Raw genomic sequence first — 14,694 nt, 5'->3', positions numbered from 1 at the left:
CTTCCACGTATATAACTATTTAGCATAGGCATCATATTCTTCTTTATCACAGTCAAATAAATCCCAACATCATTGCCTATCGATTCAAAAATTCCTTAAAAAAAATCTGCAATCTGGTACAGAGCATCATGAACAATAGAAATGATCTATTAATCTAAGTTATTTGGTCATACAGAATTTGAATATTGCTGAAAAGAGACACGTTGGCAGGATCTGTAGTCTTGCACTTACCAAGACAAACTCAAGAATGCCTATTTTAAACGATCACAACAATTTATATTACAGGTGAAAAGGGTGTAATTGGTTGGTCAGTTAATGCCAATTGACCAAGGTGCTCCTTACACACTTTAGAACATAGAACAGAGAAAAACTACAGCACAAACAGGCCCTTCGGCCCAAAAGTTGCACCGAGCATATCCCTATCTACTAGGCTAACCTATAACCCTCAATCCTATTAAGTCCCATTTGACTCATCCAGAAGTCTCTTAAAAGACCCTATCGAATTTGCTTCCACCACCACCGACGGCAGCCGATTCCACTCACTCACCACCCTCTGAGTGAAAAACTTACCCCTGACATCTCCTCTGTACCTACTCCCCAGCACCTTAAACCCGTGCCCTCTCGTAGCAACCATTTCGGCCCTGGGAAAAAGCCTCTGAGAATCCACCTGATCTATACCTCTCAACATCTTATACACCTCTATCAGGTCACCTCTCATCCTTTGTCTCTCCAGGGAGAAAAGACCAAGCTCCCTCAACCTATCCCCATAAGGCATGCCACCCAATCCAGGCAACATCCTTGTAAGTCTCCTCTGCACCCTTTCAAAAGCTTCCACATCCCTCCTGTAATGAGGCAACCAGAACCGAGCACAGGACTCTAAGTGGGGTCTGACTAGGGTCATACAGCTGCAGCATTAGCTCCCGACTCCTAAACTCAATCCCTCGATTGATGAAAGCCAGTACACCATATGCCTTCTTAGCCACATCCTCTACCTGCAAGGCTGATGTAAGAGTCCTATGGTCCCAGACCCCAAGGTCCTTCAGATCCTCTACGTTGCTAAGTGTCTTAGCCTTGAAATTATACTCCTTCATCCCATTTGACCTGCCAAAATGGACCACTACACATTTATCCGGGTTGAAGTCCATCTGCCACTTCTCCGCCCAGTCTTGCATCCAATTTATGTCTCAATGCAACTTCTGACATCCCTCCAAACTATCCACAACACCACCAACCTTTGTGTCGTCGGCAAACTTACCAACCCATCCTTCCACTTCCTCATCCAGGTCATTTATGAAAATTACAAACAGCAAGGGTCCCAGAACAGATCCCTGGGGCACTCTACTGGTGACCGACCTCCATGCAGAAAAAGACCCATCTACAACCACACTTTGCCTTCTGCAGGCAAGCCAGTTCTGGATCCACAAGGCAACAGCCCCTTGGATCCCATGCCCTCTCACTTTCTCAAGAAGTCTTGCATGGGGGACCTTATCGAATGCCTTGCTGAAGTCCCTATAAACCACATCTACCGCTCTTCCTTCGTCAATGTGTTTAGTCACATTTTCAAAGAACTCAACCAGGCTCGTAAGGCACAATCTGCCTTTGACAAAGCCGTGCGGACTACTTTTGAGCTTACTAAACTTCTCTAAATTTTCATAAATCCTGTCCCTCAGGATCTTCTCCATCAGCTTACCAACCACTGAGGTAAGACTCACCAGTCAGTAATTTCCTGGGCTATCCCTATTCCCTTTCTTGAATATAGGAACCACATCCGCAATCCTCCAATCCTCCGGAACCTCTCCTGTCTCCATGACGATGCAAAGATCATCGCCAGAGGCTTTGCAATCTCTTCCTTCATCTCCCACAGTAACCTGGGGTACATCCCATCCGGTCCTGGCGACTTATCTACCTTGATGCTGTTCAGAATTTCCAACACATCCTCTTTCTTAATGTCCAGTGGAACACCAGGTACAAAGGCAACAAGCCCTAATGATTGATTTATCAAATAAAAGCATGTTTAATGTCCTCTTCCTTAATGTTCAGTAATCTCAATCCCCACATTCAGATGGAGCAGTCTAAAGCACTCCCTTTCCTTGACGTGTTGAGAAATCCATTAATGGGCTCTCCACTGTCTACCACAAGCCTATCTTTGGTGATCAAAATATACTTTGGGATTCCTACAGTTCCACACTAAGTATGGTCCTATAGGAAATCCTGTAAAGGAGCTCTAGCCATTTGCTCACCTTGCAAGCCTGATGCAGAAAGAGAGTGCATCTGCAGGACAATGGCTATCCTGATCAAATCACTGTTTGCTGCATATTGTGCCAACTCACAAATGGGTCGAAGGCCAGTACTCTTGGGCCTAAAATCTGCCATAGCTGCCTCAAATTACCCTGGAATAGCAAAGCATCTCAAAAATCTGAACAGGCTGCTGCTATGTAGTAGCTGCACAAGTACTACTTTCCACTAACAGGATGCTGCTGTCAGTTCAAAAAGACATCCTGCCTACTACACAACTGAGTAACGCCATTTTGGAATTTCAGTCCCAGTGGAACGCCAGGTACAAAGGCAACAAGCCCTAATGATTGATTTATCAAATAAAAATATGCTCCTTCGATTGCTTGTGAAAGAGAGTGCTACCCATACTCAATCAGCCCAAATTTCTAAAGCCCAAAACAAAACATCTGCTGTGACATGTGATTCTGCTAGGTGGCACTTATGTAACAATCCTGAGTGTGCTAACAGCTACATGAGCCACCAATTTAAGATAACTAGTCAAATACGCACTGTGGCTCATTTATACTTACTAGAAGTGACAAACATTAATATGTAGGGACTGTTCTCTATAAATGACGGAATAGTTTCAAGTCTTAAATTTTTTGAATTACCCGGGAACTTGGTAAGTCTATGCATTGCGTCATGACAACACCTCATCCAGAGTTGACTTGCCAACGTATCACCATCCTATTCTTCCTTAGAATAAACTGTTGGAATTAATTGAAATTTGGCATTCTTGCATTTGTCCTGAAGAGTTGAAAATATTCAGCAACATATGGCTCTTTTCCAAAAAACTCTGTATATTATAATCACTTCACTCCAGAATATATTTCAAGTTTGAAATTCAATAGACTGTATGAATTATTTGCTCTCCATTGTCAGTTCATAATCCATATCAAGCAATGTTACTGTCTTCTGACAGGCATTCTGTACATGATCCAACATTGCCAAAATCTTACATGCATGGGATTATCTACATGATATTAAAACATGTCATTCAGTTCAACCAGTCCATGGTCGTGTTCCTATCTTTCTTCATCTAAATCGTATGTTTATCTAATTTCCCCTTAAATACTATTCACTTCACCCACTCACACTGGTAGTGACTTCCAGATTCTTATGACTCATTGGATGAAGAAGTTTCTTTTGAACTATCTTACGTTGATGGCTTCCAGTTAAACTCTTGCCCACAACTGTATCCAGTTTATCAAAATCTTTCAGAATTTTAAAGACCTCTATCAAGTTACCTTTCAGCCTTCTATTTTCAAGGGAGAATAAATTCAGCCTGCCAGCCCTTCCTGATGTGTATATACGTATTTCTAGTATCATATTTGTAAATCTTCTCTGAACCCTTTCCAGTGCCTCTGTACCCTCTTAATAATAGGCAACTAAAATTGTGTGCAGTAAATGAGGTCTAACCATTCAGCATAATTTGCTTACTTTGCAACTCTATCCTGGTAGACTGTTGCCTTTTATATGGCCTTGCTAACCTGTGGTACAACTTTTAGTAACTGTTCTTCCGTACTCCTTTGTCCTTCTATCGCATTGCAATTCACACCTTTCAAGTAATGCGACCTTCCTATTCTTCTTACCAAAACAGACTACCTCACATTTAACTATAAATGTCATTTGCCAATTTTTTACCCATCTTTCAAATTTATTAACATCTTTCAGTAATTTGTTGCAGTCTTCCTCCATACTGACTAATGCCCCCACATCCTCTGCCTCATTTGTATCATCCGCCAATGTAAAAATTGTGTTTTTGATTCTAAAGTAAAACCATTAATGAAAATTGTGAGCTGCTGTGGTTCCAGCGCTAATCCTTGTGGAATATCATTTCTCACCTTTTGTTAGCCTAAACAACAGCTCTTTATTCCCAGTCTCTGCTTTCTGTCTTGAAACAAATTAGTAATCCATTCCATCGCTTGTGCCCTGAATCCAAACTTCTTGACCTTATTCATTAACCTATTACAGGGTACCATATCAAACGCTTTTTGAAAATCCAGATAAATTACATCCACTGCATAACTATTGTTTACTCTTTCTCACTTCCTTACCTCTGTCACCTCCAAGCACGATTTTCCCTTTTGAAAGCCAATAATGGTATCATTATTCTAATTCTTATTTCTAAATGTCCTTCTGGTCTCACCTTCACTAAGGATTCCATTATTTTCTCTACCAATTTTGTTAAGCTGCACTTCCACCCAAAAAATGTTAGAACAGAGGTAACTGTACGGATAAGAGAAACCATTGCTGGAAATTTAGTGCATGCATCCGGAAAGCTTGAAGTGGAACTACACAAGGACTATCTAATGGGGCAGTATAACAGGAGAGATGTTGGGGACAATAACATAGCCAAAAACTTTAAAAAGCTGAAGCACACAGAGGGATGGCACACCAAGGTCACCGCCACAGTAAATGTCATTTTGATTTTTGCTAGGGTGCATCCAGTCACAAAGGTGTAAGCCAGACCAAAGAAATTAAAATAGCAAACTTTGGGGGGGAAATATAGGCATCAAGGTCAGTGGTAACATGTTAAATGACTGAAAATATAGTTATGGGGAAGCAATTGGAGAGAGAAGGAAGCATTGAAAGCAGTTGGATGTTTCACCCAAATCTTCAGCACTCCAATGAGGGTGCAAATGAACTCTGGCAAATGTATGGAGATAGTTTCCATTAAAAATTAGAAAAGGCCAATAATTTGTGCCCAACTCTTGTTCCCACAAGATGACAACTGTCGGTCTTCCTGAACTGTTGTGTGAACAGAGTGACTCGCAAGGACAGTTAAGAATCAAAATCACAGTTATGAAATGGAGATGCAAAGACCAGACCAGGTAAGGACACAACCAAGTTTATATCATGCAAAACGTTGACAGAAAGTTCACACAGCTCTAACACTGATACATATATACGGGCAAGCTGTTTTTAAGCAACATGTTGCCAAGTCTTAGCTACAGGACTTTACCTACCCAGCCCGTGCATGTCCTGTTACTAGTGAATTGAACACCACTTCAGTAATTGGTAGATCTTTGCTCTTCATGAAGCCGAGGATCTTACTAAAGAGACAATAAAAGTTAACAATATTCAGCTCTGTACTCATTAACATAAAACCAATTAAAACATCACCCACATCAAACATTAATTACCTTTTCCCTTTTTATTATAATTATATATCATTTTGATTTTTGCTTAGATGCACCCAGTCAAATTAATATATTTATACATTTTAACATAATTCTATGCATCCGTTAATATATATTTCAAATATAAATATCATAATACATGATCTCACATGCATGAAATTGTTTTTGAAATAGCACTGCTCAAATCAATACTTTAAAGTGCATCTTTGCATTTAAAACCAGCACGTCCAAATTGTTATCATACCAAAAGATTGCTACAGAAGGTTAGGGTGCACGGAGTTGGGGGTAAGGTGTTAGGGTGGATAGAGGATTGGCTGTCTAATAGGAAGCAGAGAGTTGGTATCAATGGGTGCTATTCCGGTTGGCGATTGGTGATTAGTGGAGTGCTGCAGGGATCGGTGCTGGGGCCTCAGCTATTTACCATTTATATAGATGATCTGGAGGAGGGGGCTGAGTGTAGGGTGATGACACAAAGATGAGTGGAAAAGCAAATTGTGCGGAGGGAGTGGAAAGTCTGCAGAGAGATCTGGTTAGGCTGAGCGAGTGGGCGAGGACCTGGCAGATGGAGTACAATGTTAGCAAATGTGAGGTTCTCCACTTTGGCAGAAATAATAGTAGGAGGGATTATTATTTAAAAGACAAAAAGCTACAGCTTGCTACGGTGCAGCGGGACCTGGGGGTCCTTGTGCACAAGTTGCAAAAACCCAGTCTGCAGGTGCAGCAGGTGATCAAGGCAGCAAATGGGATGCTGGCCTTTATAGCGAGGGGGATTGAATATAAAAGTAGGGAGGTCTTGCTGCAACTGTACAGGGCACTGGTGAGGCCGCAGCTGGAGTACTGTGTGCAGTTTTGGTCGCCACACTTGCGCAAGGATATATTGGCCTTGGAGGGAGTGCAGAGGAGGTTCACTAGGCTGATACCGGAGATGAGGGGGTTGGACTATGAAGAGAGACTAAATAGACTGGGCCTGTACTCAGAGTTTAGAAGGATGAGGGGGGATCTTATAGAGATGTATAAGATAATGAAGGGGATGGATAGGGTAGAGGTAGAGAGATTCTTCCCACTTAGAAAGGATAGCAGAACTAGAGGACACAGCCTCAAGATAAGGGAGGGGTGGGGGGGGGGGGGGGGGGGGGGTGGACGCAGTTTAGACTGGAGTTGAGGAGGAACTTTTGCACTCAAAGGGTGGTGAATCTCTGGAATTCTCTGCCCGTTGAAGTGGTGGAGGCTACCTCACTAAATATATTTAAGTCACGGGTAGATAGGTTTTTGGTAGGCAAGGGAATTAAGGGTTATGGGGAGAGAGCAGGAAAGTGGAACTGATCCACTTCAGATCAGCCATGATCTTATTGAATGGCGGGGCAGGCTCGAAGGGCTAGATGGCCTACTCCTGCTCCTATTTCTTATGTTCTTAAATTACCACCACAGAACTATTTTTTAACTGCAGCTAACGGCTAGGCAAGTCATCGGCCTCTCCAACAACTACATACTACAATTGTTGCTCTGTGAATTTTTAAGTGTTCACCGAGACAACTAGTATGCCAAGTTGAACAAGAACAATTTTGTTCTTCCCCTGCTTTCTGCAATTTGCACCCGAAATACCACAACACAGTTTCACAATTATCTTAAATGCAACAATCCATCCAAGGATCAATACATCTTGAGGGGATTTGTGTGACTTACAAGCAAAACCACCTTGATGGAAATTAAAAGTTGAACCATTTGAGATACTAGTTAATCTCAAGACACTCCCAGGAATGCAAAGAGGACAATGAATAGTCAATTTTGGCAAAGCTTGAACAAGTGAAAGCAAGAGATTAAACTAATGTCCTCTTCGCTTATTCAAGTAAATATCTTACAGACAGTTCAAAGCACAGCTGGAAAATTCTCCCCATTGCCTCACAGGATATTTATCTCTCAACCAACGCCATCAGACATATTAACTGGCCATTAGCGTTGGGTAAATCAGCTGTTACCTTTGTTAGATAATTATAACGACATTTCTAAAGCAATATACTAACTGTGAAGTACTTTGGCACATCCTGAAAGGTACTAGATAAACGCATATCTCTTCCTTTGCACGCACTCCCCCCCGCAACCACTTAAGATGCCCAAAAAAGTAATTGTGCAAATTTAAGGATTGATTTGATAATCATTGCAAATGTCGTGACATTTTTTATTTTCCTATTATTTATCCATTCTTACACATTTACCAATATGCAGAGGTCTAGAGTAAAAATTCTCTCAGGTAAACTTACCTTGATGAAAGAGGAAAATGAAAAATGTACTATCCCCAGAATTATGCTTCCAAAATACAAATATTTCAGCACAAAACTGATGAAAGGAGAAGGGAGTTAAAGTTTGTTGAACATTTGCAATCATTTGAATTGTATTCAAATTGATGGCATTCTGCAGGAAAGAACATTGCACTTTCACATCCCACTTCAATAAAATTAAAGTGATAATCTTTGTCCTTAAAACTCAGAGCACAAAGAGTACACCATCAAAACCATCACTAGTAATGGTAAACAGCAAGAACATTGCTTAGAAACCATAACTAAATGGAGTAATCACCTATTAAAAAAACTGAGCCTGTTACCTGGTGACACATCCTCAAAACACCATGAAAACCATTCATGCTCACTGATCTGACTTTCGAACTTAAATTTATAGTGCAAAAGAGACCAAATATTTCATGGCATTCCCCAGGCACACTATAATTACAGTACATTAAGAGTCATTTTAAAAACAATACCTTGCACCCTCAATATCTCCTTCATTACAATATGCTGATATCAGCCTCTGGAAAGTAACCTGCAAATAAAGGGAGAAAAAAAACAAACACAAGGATTAGCATTATGTATTTAAGAAAAATGACCAATGCACATAACATTACGCAAATATCAAACCAATAAAAAGATTTACGTGTAATTGCATTCGCAAAATCAAATCAAAGTGTCAAAAAAGTACAAGCAGCAATTTGATTGCATTTCGAAAGGTAAAATGTGTTTTTTTAAACTGCAAAATGACATTTTTTTCTAAATGAGCAGTCTCCAAATTCCAAACCCCCTTCTTCAAGGATCAAAACAGAAATGGCCATAACTGCTGTAAAGTATTTCACTAAAGTGCATATTTCATGTACACTTACCATAGGAAATACAGCACATTTTATGAAAATAGCAATTGCAAAGTACAGAAACAATGGATTTTGAAACTTTAAACTGCACAGGGTAATAACTTACTCTGTTAGGTTGCACATTTGCAGATTCCATTTTTGCCAGAAAATCAGTCGGCGAAAATTTGTGCTCATTCTGTAGATAGACTTTCAACAATGCATTGTAATGGCTCACATCATAAACAGCACCTATGCATTGATCAGTAGAAGAAAATAATCAACACACCAACCCAGCCACTGGTAATTAATTGATCTGCACAATTTGGAAAGTAAAACACTCTTCATCTTTATATATTAGGATCAAATTTAGCCCAAATGATAACACAGAAACTTATCAGCTATGAAAGTCATACACGAAACATTTTTACTCTATCTCAACTCAGTGGGCATGCATGCATAGCATAAAATTGTCCATAATTCAGCACCACTCAGCAATCTCACAGGATCACTCAGGTGGGAAATGGAAAAACATCAGGGCTATGTACCTCTGAGGCAAGAGTAGAAGTTTCACTATAAATGTAACTCTGCTGCACCTAACCGACACATTTAAAAGTAAAAGCACTTCACTCTCCCCACTAACAACCATCGCCTCAATGAGCATGAATTACAATAAGAATTGAAGATAATGATGATTAAAGTGAGTTCATTGCCACTCAGCTACGTGGGCTACGATACATATTAACTTCCTACTTGAAAAGTCACAGCAGTTATTGTCATCTATAATTTCACAACACATTAAAAATGATCAAATTGACTATTTTTTATTAAACTTAAGATAATAAATTTATTAACAGTCTAAGTTCAATTTGCTATATTCTATAAGATAGGATGATGAATCAGATGGCAATAATGACTGTGTGCTTTCAAGCATGACGCTAATATGTATGAAAGCCCACGTGGTTGATTGCAACAGTTGAGGGTACTTATCCATTTGTTGAAGTTGCTTTGACCAGGTAAACAAAAGGAAGTGTTTAAAAAATTCAAGCCTTTGTATCTTACACAAGTTTTATTCCCCCTTGAGATTTTTTTTAAAATAAAGCAATATTGCTTTGTGTTCATTGCGTTAATGCAAGCAAAGGGTTAAGAACCAATGGCATTAGCAGCTATAGAAATTGTGAAATAACTGTAACTGTGCTACATGAAGGTGATTTATTCCAGGCTAAACATCTTGTTGGCACAGAAGCTCAATACATCATAAAACAACTCAACAAACTACATGATTTATTCAAATCAAATTGAGGAAACGACCTGGACAGTTACAAAGTTTACTTCTGTGCCTTTACAACAGTAAAGACGAATTATATAATCTAGCTGCCACCTAGATTTTTCAAATTTATTTGGAAGTGTTTATGAATATAGTAACTTGCCTGGAGCTACTGCCATTTTAGATATAGTCACACAAAAGAAATGGAAGCAATCTTTTAGCTTACTTGCGCATACACCGTAAAACAGGATAAATTCACAGCATCAATATTTCACATTGGTGAGATAATGAACAGACTTGTGACAATGGAAAATAGAGCATGTCACAACGATGTTTAACTGTTGCAAAACAGAATAAATCTGGAAGACTGTGATTTTCACTGGCCAAACATGGATAAGAAGCACAAAAAGGAGGTGCATTGTGCCTAAAATTAAACAGCCTGGGTTTTACATCAAGAATAGCTGAGGCTAACAGCGCTCAACCTTTTTAATGGAGAAAATAAGACTGCAACTTCCAGAGATCGCACAAGTGCAATTAAACATGGAAATCTGGATCTTTTTACCCAATGTGTCACACACCTAAAGAGACTGCACTACACCAGTGCCTTGATGGGAGACACAACACTGAAATCCACACAAAGGTGTGTAGCTACTAAATCACTAGACATGCCAGAATATATTAGGGCTGGTACATTCAGGTATAAGCGAATTTTTAGCACGTGATATGTCTTAATTACTCCCAAAAGATCTCTCTGACCTGAAATTTTAGTTCCACAATTGTGGATACTCATTCTTTCAGGATTTAATTATTGTGTTTTTTTTTTCAAAGTACTTTTTCTTCCATCTCTTACCTATCAATCCTATTTTTCTTTTCCTCTGATTTCATTTTCTGCATATGACTTTTACAACAAATTAAAATATAATTTATACTTTTGGTTTACGTTCTGCATGTCTCAGTATGGATTTTTCCATCTAATTGGTTGAATAGTCATGCTGCTCCTTTCCCTACTCACATATCACATATACCCCTTACAGAGGGCACTGTGCAAGGAAAGGTCTTTGAGTTGCCCAATGTTGCAGACCAAAAGCCTGCAAAAAAAAGTCAAAGTGCGATTAATAGTGAATGCAGTTCCTTCGTCACTGCAAAATCTGAGCCAATGTTAGCCTGAAATCTTAATGAAAAAGGTAATGGAATATTGTGTGCATGAGTTATCAAACAATAAATCAATCTCAGTTGTTTCTTGCAGGGAGGATTTACAGTTGGAATTATAGTTGATCGGTTGTGTAGTACTTGAGTATTGCTGAAAAAAGGCATTTGGTCAAAGCTTTTTGTCTTGCCCTCATTAGGACAATAGTTTACTTGTCTTAATGGGCTCCATCCTGCGCTCCAATTCACCCATCAAATGAATTTCTTTTCCTTAATGCACTAGTTCAGAGATTTGCCAAACGATTCTCTACCATGATCTACTGCAAGCCTATCTTCACTGTCAATATATATGTTGGGATTCTTAAAATTGTAAGTTCTGTAAGATTAGCCTTACTGCCTTGTAATTAGGGCCCAAGCCATTCGCTCACCAATCATGTTTGATGCTGAAATAGGAGACGTCTAACGCATCCTCACTATCCTAATCAGATCATTGCATGCTGTGTATTGTGCAAACTCATGAAGTGGCTTAAGGCCATCACTTTCAGCCCTGAATAGTGCCCACTCTACCTCAGATTACCATGGAAGGACAAGATCTCAAAATTTGAGCAACAGATTAAACTAGCTGTTTCATATTGCATTATGCAGCAGTGACACAAGTAGTCATCGCCACTTGCAGGATACTGCCGAGCCAAAAGATGTTCTGACTATCACACGAATGAATAACGTGGTACATGAATTTCAGCACCACCGTGATGCTCGGTGTATAGGCCACAAGTCAAAAGTCTGACTGAACATACAGTACCCAATCAGCCTGCACTTGCAAAACTCAAAACACAATGTCCAACCACTAGATGTGACTTCGCGATTGGACAACATTTGCTAAATAATCCTCAGTGTGCTAAGAAGTACACTGACAACCAACTTAAGTTCGCCAGTTGGGCTCACAGTGTGGCACATTTCTGTGCACTGGAAAATATTAATACAGCGACCCTACTCTTTGCAGACACAAAGAACTTGTACACATGTTGTGCCATTCCAGCTGAACAAAATAAGTGATAGCCATTCCTCAGGGAAATGCTTTGGCCAGTGTCAAACTGCTTAGTTTAAATTTAACTGTCAATAACCATCAACTGGTGTATCTGCCATGGCCACATCTCTACCAATTAGAGCCCATGAGCCTATCAGCATTGTCTTCTCATGTAGCATAGATTTGCTGTTTCCCTTACATTGGTATTCCTACAAATTCTCAGGAGTACAAGTTGAAAAGCTTTAACAAAATGGATTTTTCAGCATCTGAACTTATATTTTTCTAACAATCATTTCTTGATCTTGTCTCTTTAGAGATTCATAAGAACATAAGATTCAGCCCGCAAATAACCAAGCAATGAAACCTGCGCATCTGTAAACCATTTTTGCAGTTAGCTGCTTGACCCTTTTGCCAGACAAAATCTTGTTCAAACATTGTGTCAGTGTCAATGCATCGTATAGCCTGCTATCACCAATCTCCCCCTGTATGGTTGACAACCAAACCACTCAGTCCAGTGAGAAAACAAACCAAGTGATGTATTTTTACACTGCCTTCGTTTGTATGACATACATACACAACCAAACTCTGAAAATCTCTTGCAGGTTGTAAGTATCTGAGAAGTCTCCAGCTGTTATTATTATCCATCAGAGCAGTCAGCTAATTATGGAAGAGAAAAGAAATTATACTCATGACCATACCTAGCTCTTGTAGTTTGTCCCAGATTCTGTGAGCCAAATCTGTTCGTTCAGGCAGTTGCATCTCTGGAAGCAGAGAACCGCAGCTACGTAGCAGCAGCAAGGCTTGATTGCCACTTGGAAAGCCTGGATTAAAAAAAAAATCTTAAAATACTTCAAGATATAACACAAATACAAATTGGTTGCGCAGGGTAGGGTATAAAAAAACTCAATTAAGTGACAACAGATAAAATAGCTAACATTCCCAAAAGTACCACATCACAGAGTGACCAAGGTTCTACCTGGAATATCAATCGAAGCTCAGATGTATTTTTAAAGTTACAGCCATACTGTTATGTGTTATTTTTCCACCATTCAAATTTGAGATATCACAAATTACAAATGTCAACCAAACAAGAAAACAGTCTATTCAGAAGATGCTGTTTTTCACTGTCAACACTAGGATTGAGCTATACATGAGTAATGTAATTACACCAGAGCAATTTCAAAGTGTATTTTTCAGCATGAAAGGTAGAAAAAGTGGGTGGGTGGTTATCATCCTCACTGCTGGTATTTAAATAGGCACAGTGCAACAAAATATCGTACAGTCAGAAAACTGAAGTTTATTTTAAAATTCCAGATCAAACATTTCAAGAATTCCATTTTGTCTCTAGATCCATGATGTTCTTATCATTGTTCTATAACAAATGTGAAACTTCCCGAAATAAGATTATATACCCAGTTATTTTAGTTTTTATGCTGCCTTGAAGCCGTTTGACAAGTCCTTTGAGGGAAGCACTTTGCTGAACCACATCATAGCCTAATTTAAATATCAACTTCACAGCTCTGGAGCACGTGAAGACTACTTTAAGAACACATAGCTGAGTTTCATAAGAACATAAGAAATAGGAGCAGGAGTAGGCCATCTAGCCCTTCAAGCCTGCCCCGCCATTCAATAAGATCATGGCTGATCTGTCATGGCTCAGTTCCACATTCCCGCCCTCTCCCCATAACCCTTAATCCCCTCTCTTATCAAAAACCCATCAACCTGCGAATTAAAAATATTTAGCGAGGTAGCCTCCACCACTTCAACGGGCAGAGAATTCCAGAGATTCACCACCCTTTGAGTGAAGAAGTTCCTCCTCAACTCCGTTCTAAACCGCCCCACCTTGAGGCTGTGCCCCCTAGTCCTACTATCCTTTCTGAGCGGGAAGAGTCTCTCCCATTCATCATCTTATACGTCTCAATGAGATCTCCCCTCATTCTTCTAAACTCTAACGAGTACAAGCCTAGTTTATTCAGCCTCTCCTCATAGCTCAACCCCCTCAACTCCGGCATCAGCCTAGTAAACCTCCTCTGCACTCCCTCCAAGGCCAAAATATCCTTGCGTAAGTATGGCGACCAAAACTGCACACAGTACTCCAGCTGCGGCCTCACCAATGCCCTATACAGCCGCAGCAAGACCTCCCTACTTTTATATTCAATCCCCCTCGCTATGAAGGCCAGCATCCCATTCGCCTTCCTGACCACCTGCTGCACCTGCAAGCTGGGTTTTTGCGACTCATGCACAAGGACCCCGAGGTCCCTCTGCACCGTCGCCTGCTGCAGTTTTTCTCCACGTAAGTAATAATCCTTCCTACCATTATTCCTACCAAAGTGGACCACCTCACACTTGCCAACATTAAATTCCATTTGCCAGTTCCTGGCCCATTCGCCCAGCGTATCTAGATCCTTCTGTAGACTCTCCACACCCTCCGCGCAATTTGCCGTTCCACCAATCTTGGTGTCATCAGCAAATTTCGACACCATACACTCGGTTCCCTCCTCCAGATCATCTATATAAATGGTAAATAGCTGAGGCCCCAGCACCGACCCCTGGGGCACTCCACTAGTCACCAACCGCCAATCCAAATAGCACCCATTGACCCCCACTCTCTGCCTCCTATTTGACAACCAATCCTCTATCCACGCTAACACCCTACCCCCAACTCCATGTCCCCCGACCTTCTGCAATAACCTCTTGTGAGGTACCTTATCAAACGCCTTCTGAA

The 14,694-nt window shown here is 40.3% G+C and overlaps 1 protein-coding gene across 1 annotated transcript in view; it reads right to left on the bottom strand.

Moving 5' to 3' along the window:
• The window catches only part of lrpprc (leucine-rich pentatricopeptide repeat containing), a 133,554-nt gene that overhangs the window by 102,192 nt on the left and 16,668 nt on the right, over nucleotides 1-14,694 (bottom strand). Inside the window, exons 3-6 of the mRNA XM_080200647.1 lie at nucleotides 12,668-12,790; nucleotides 8,660-8,781; nucleotides 8,173-8,231; nucleotides 5,244-5,330 (exon numbers count right to left, since the gene is read on the bottom strand). Coding sequence (XP_080056773.1) covers nucleotides 5,244-5,330; nucleotides 8,173-8,231; nucleotides 8,660-8,781; nucleotides 12,668-12,790 — 391 coding nt within the window. The remainder of the gene's footprint in view (nucleotides 1-5,243; nucleotides 5,331-8,172; nucleotides 8,232-8,659; nucleotides 8,782-12,667; nucleotides 12,791-14,694) is intronic.

The sequence above is a fragment of the Carcharhinus amblyrhynchos genome, chromosome 12, assembly GCF_965287045.1.
Source record: "Carcharhinus amblyrhynchos chromosome 12, sCarAmb.v2.hapA, whole genome shotgun sequence".
NCBI classification, from domain to species: domain Eukaryota; kingdom Metazoa; phylum Chordata; class Chondrichthyes; order Carcharhiniformes; family Carcharhinidae; genus Carcharhinus; species Carcharhinus amblyrhynchos.
This window is presented reverse-complemented; position numbering and strand designations above follow the sequence as displayed.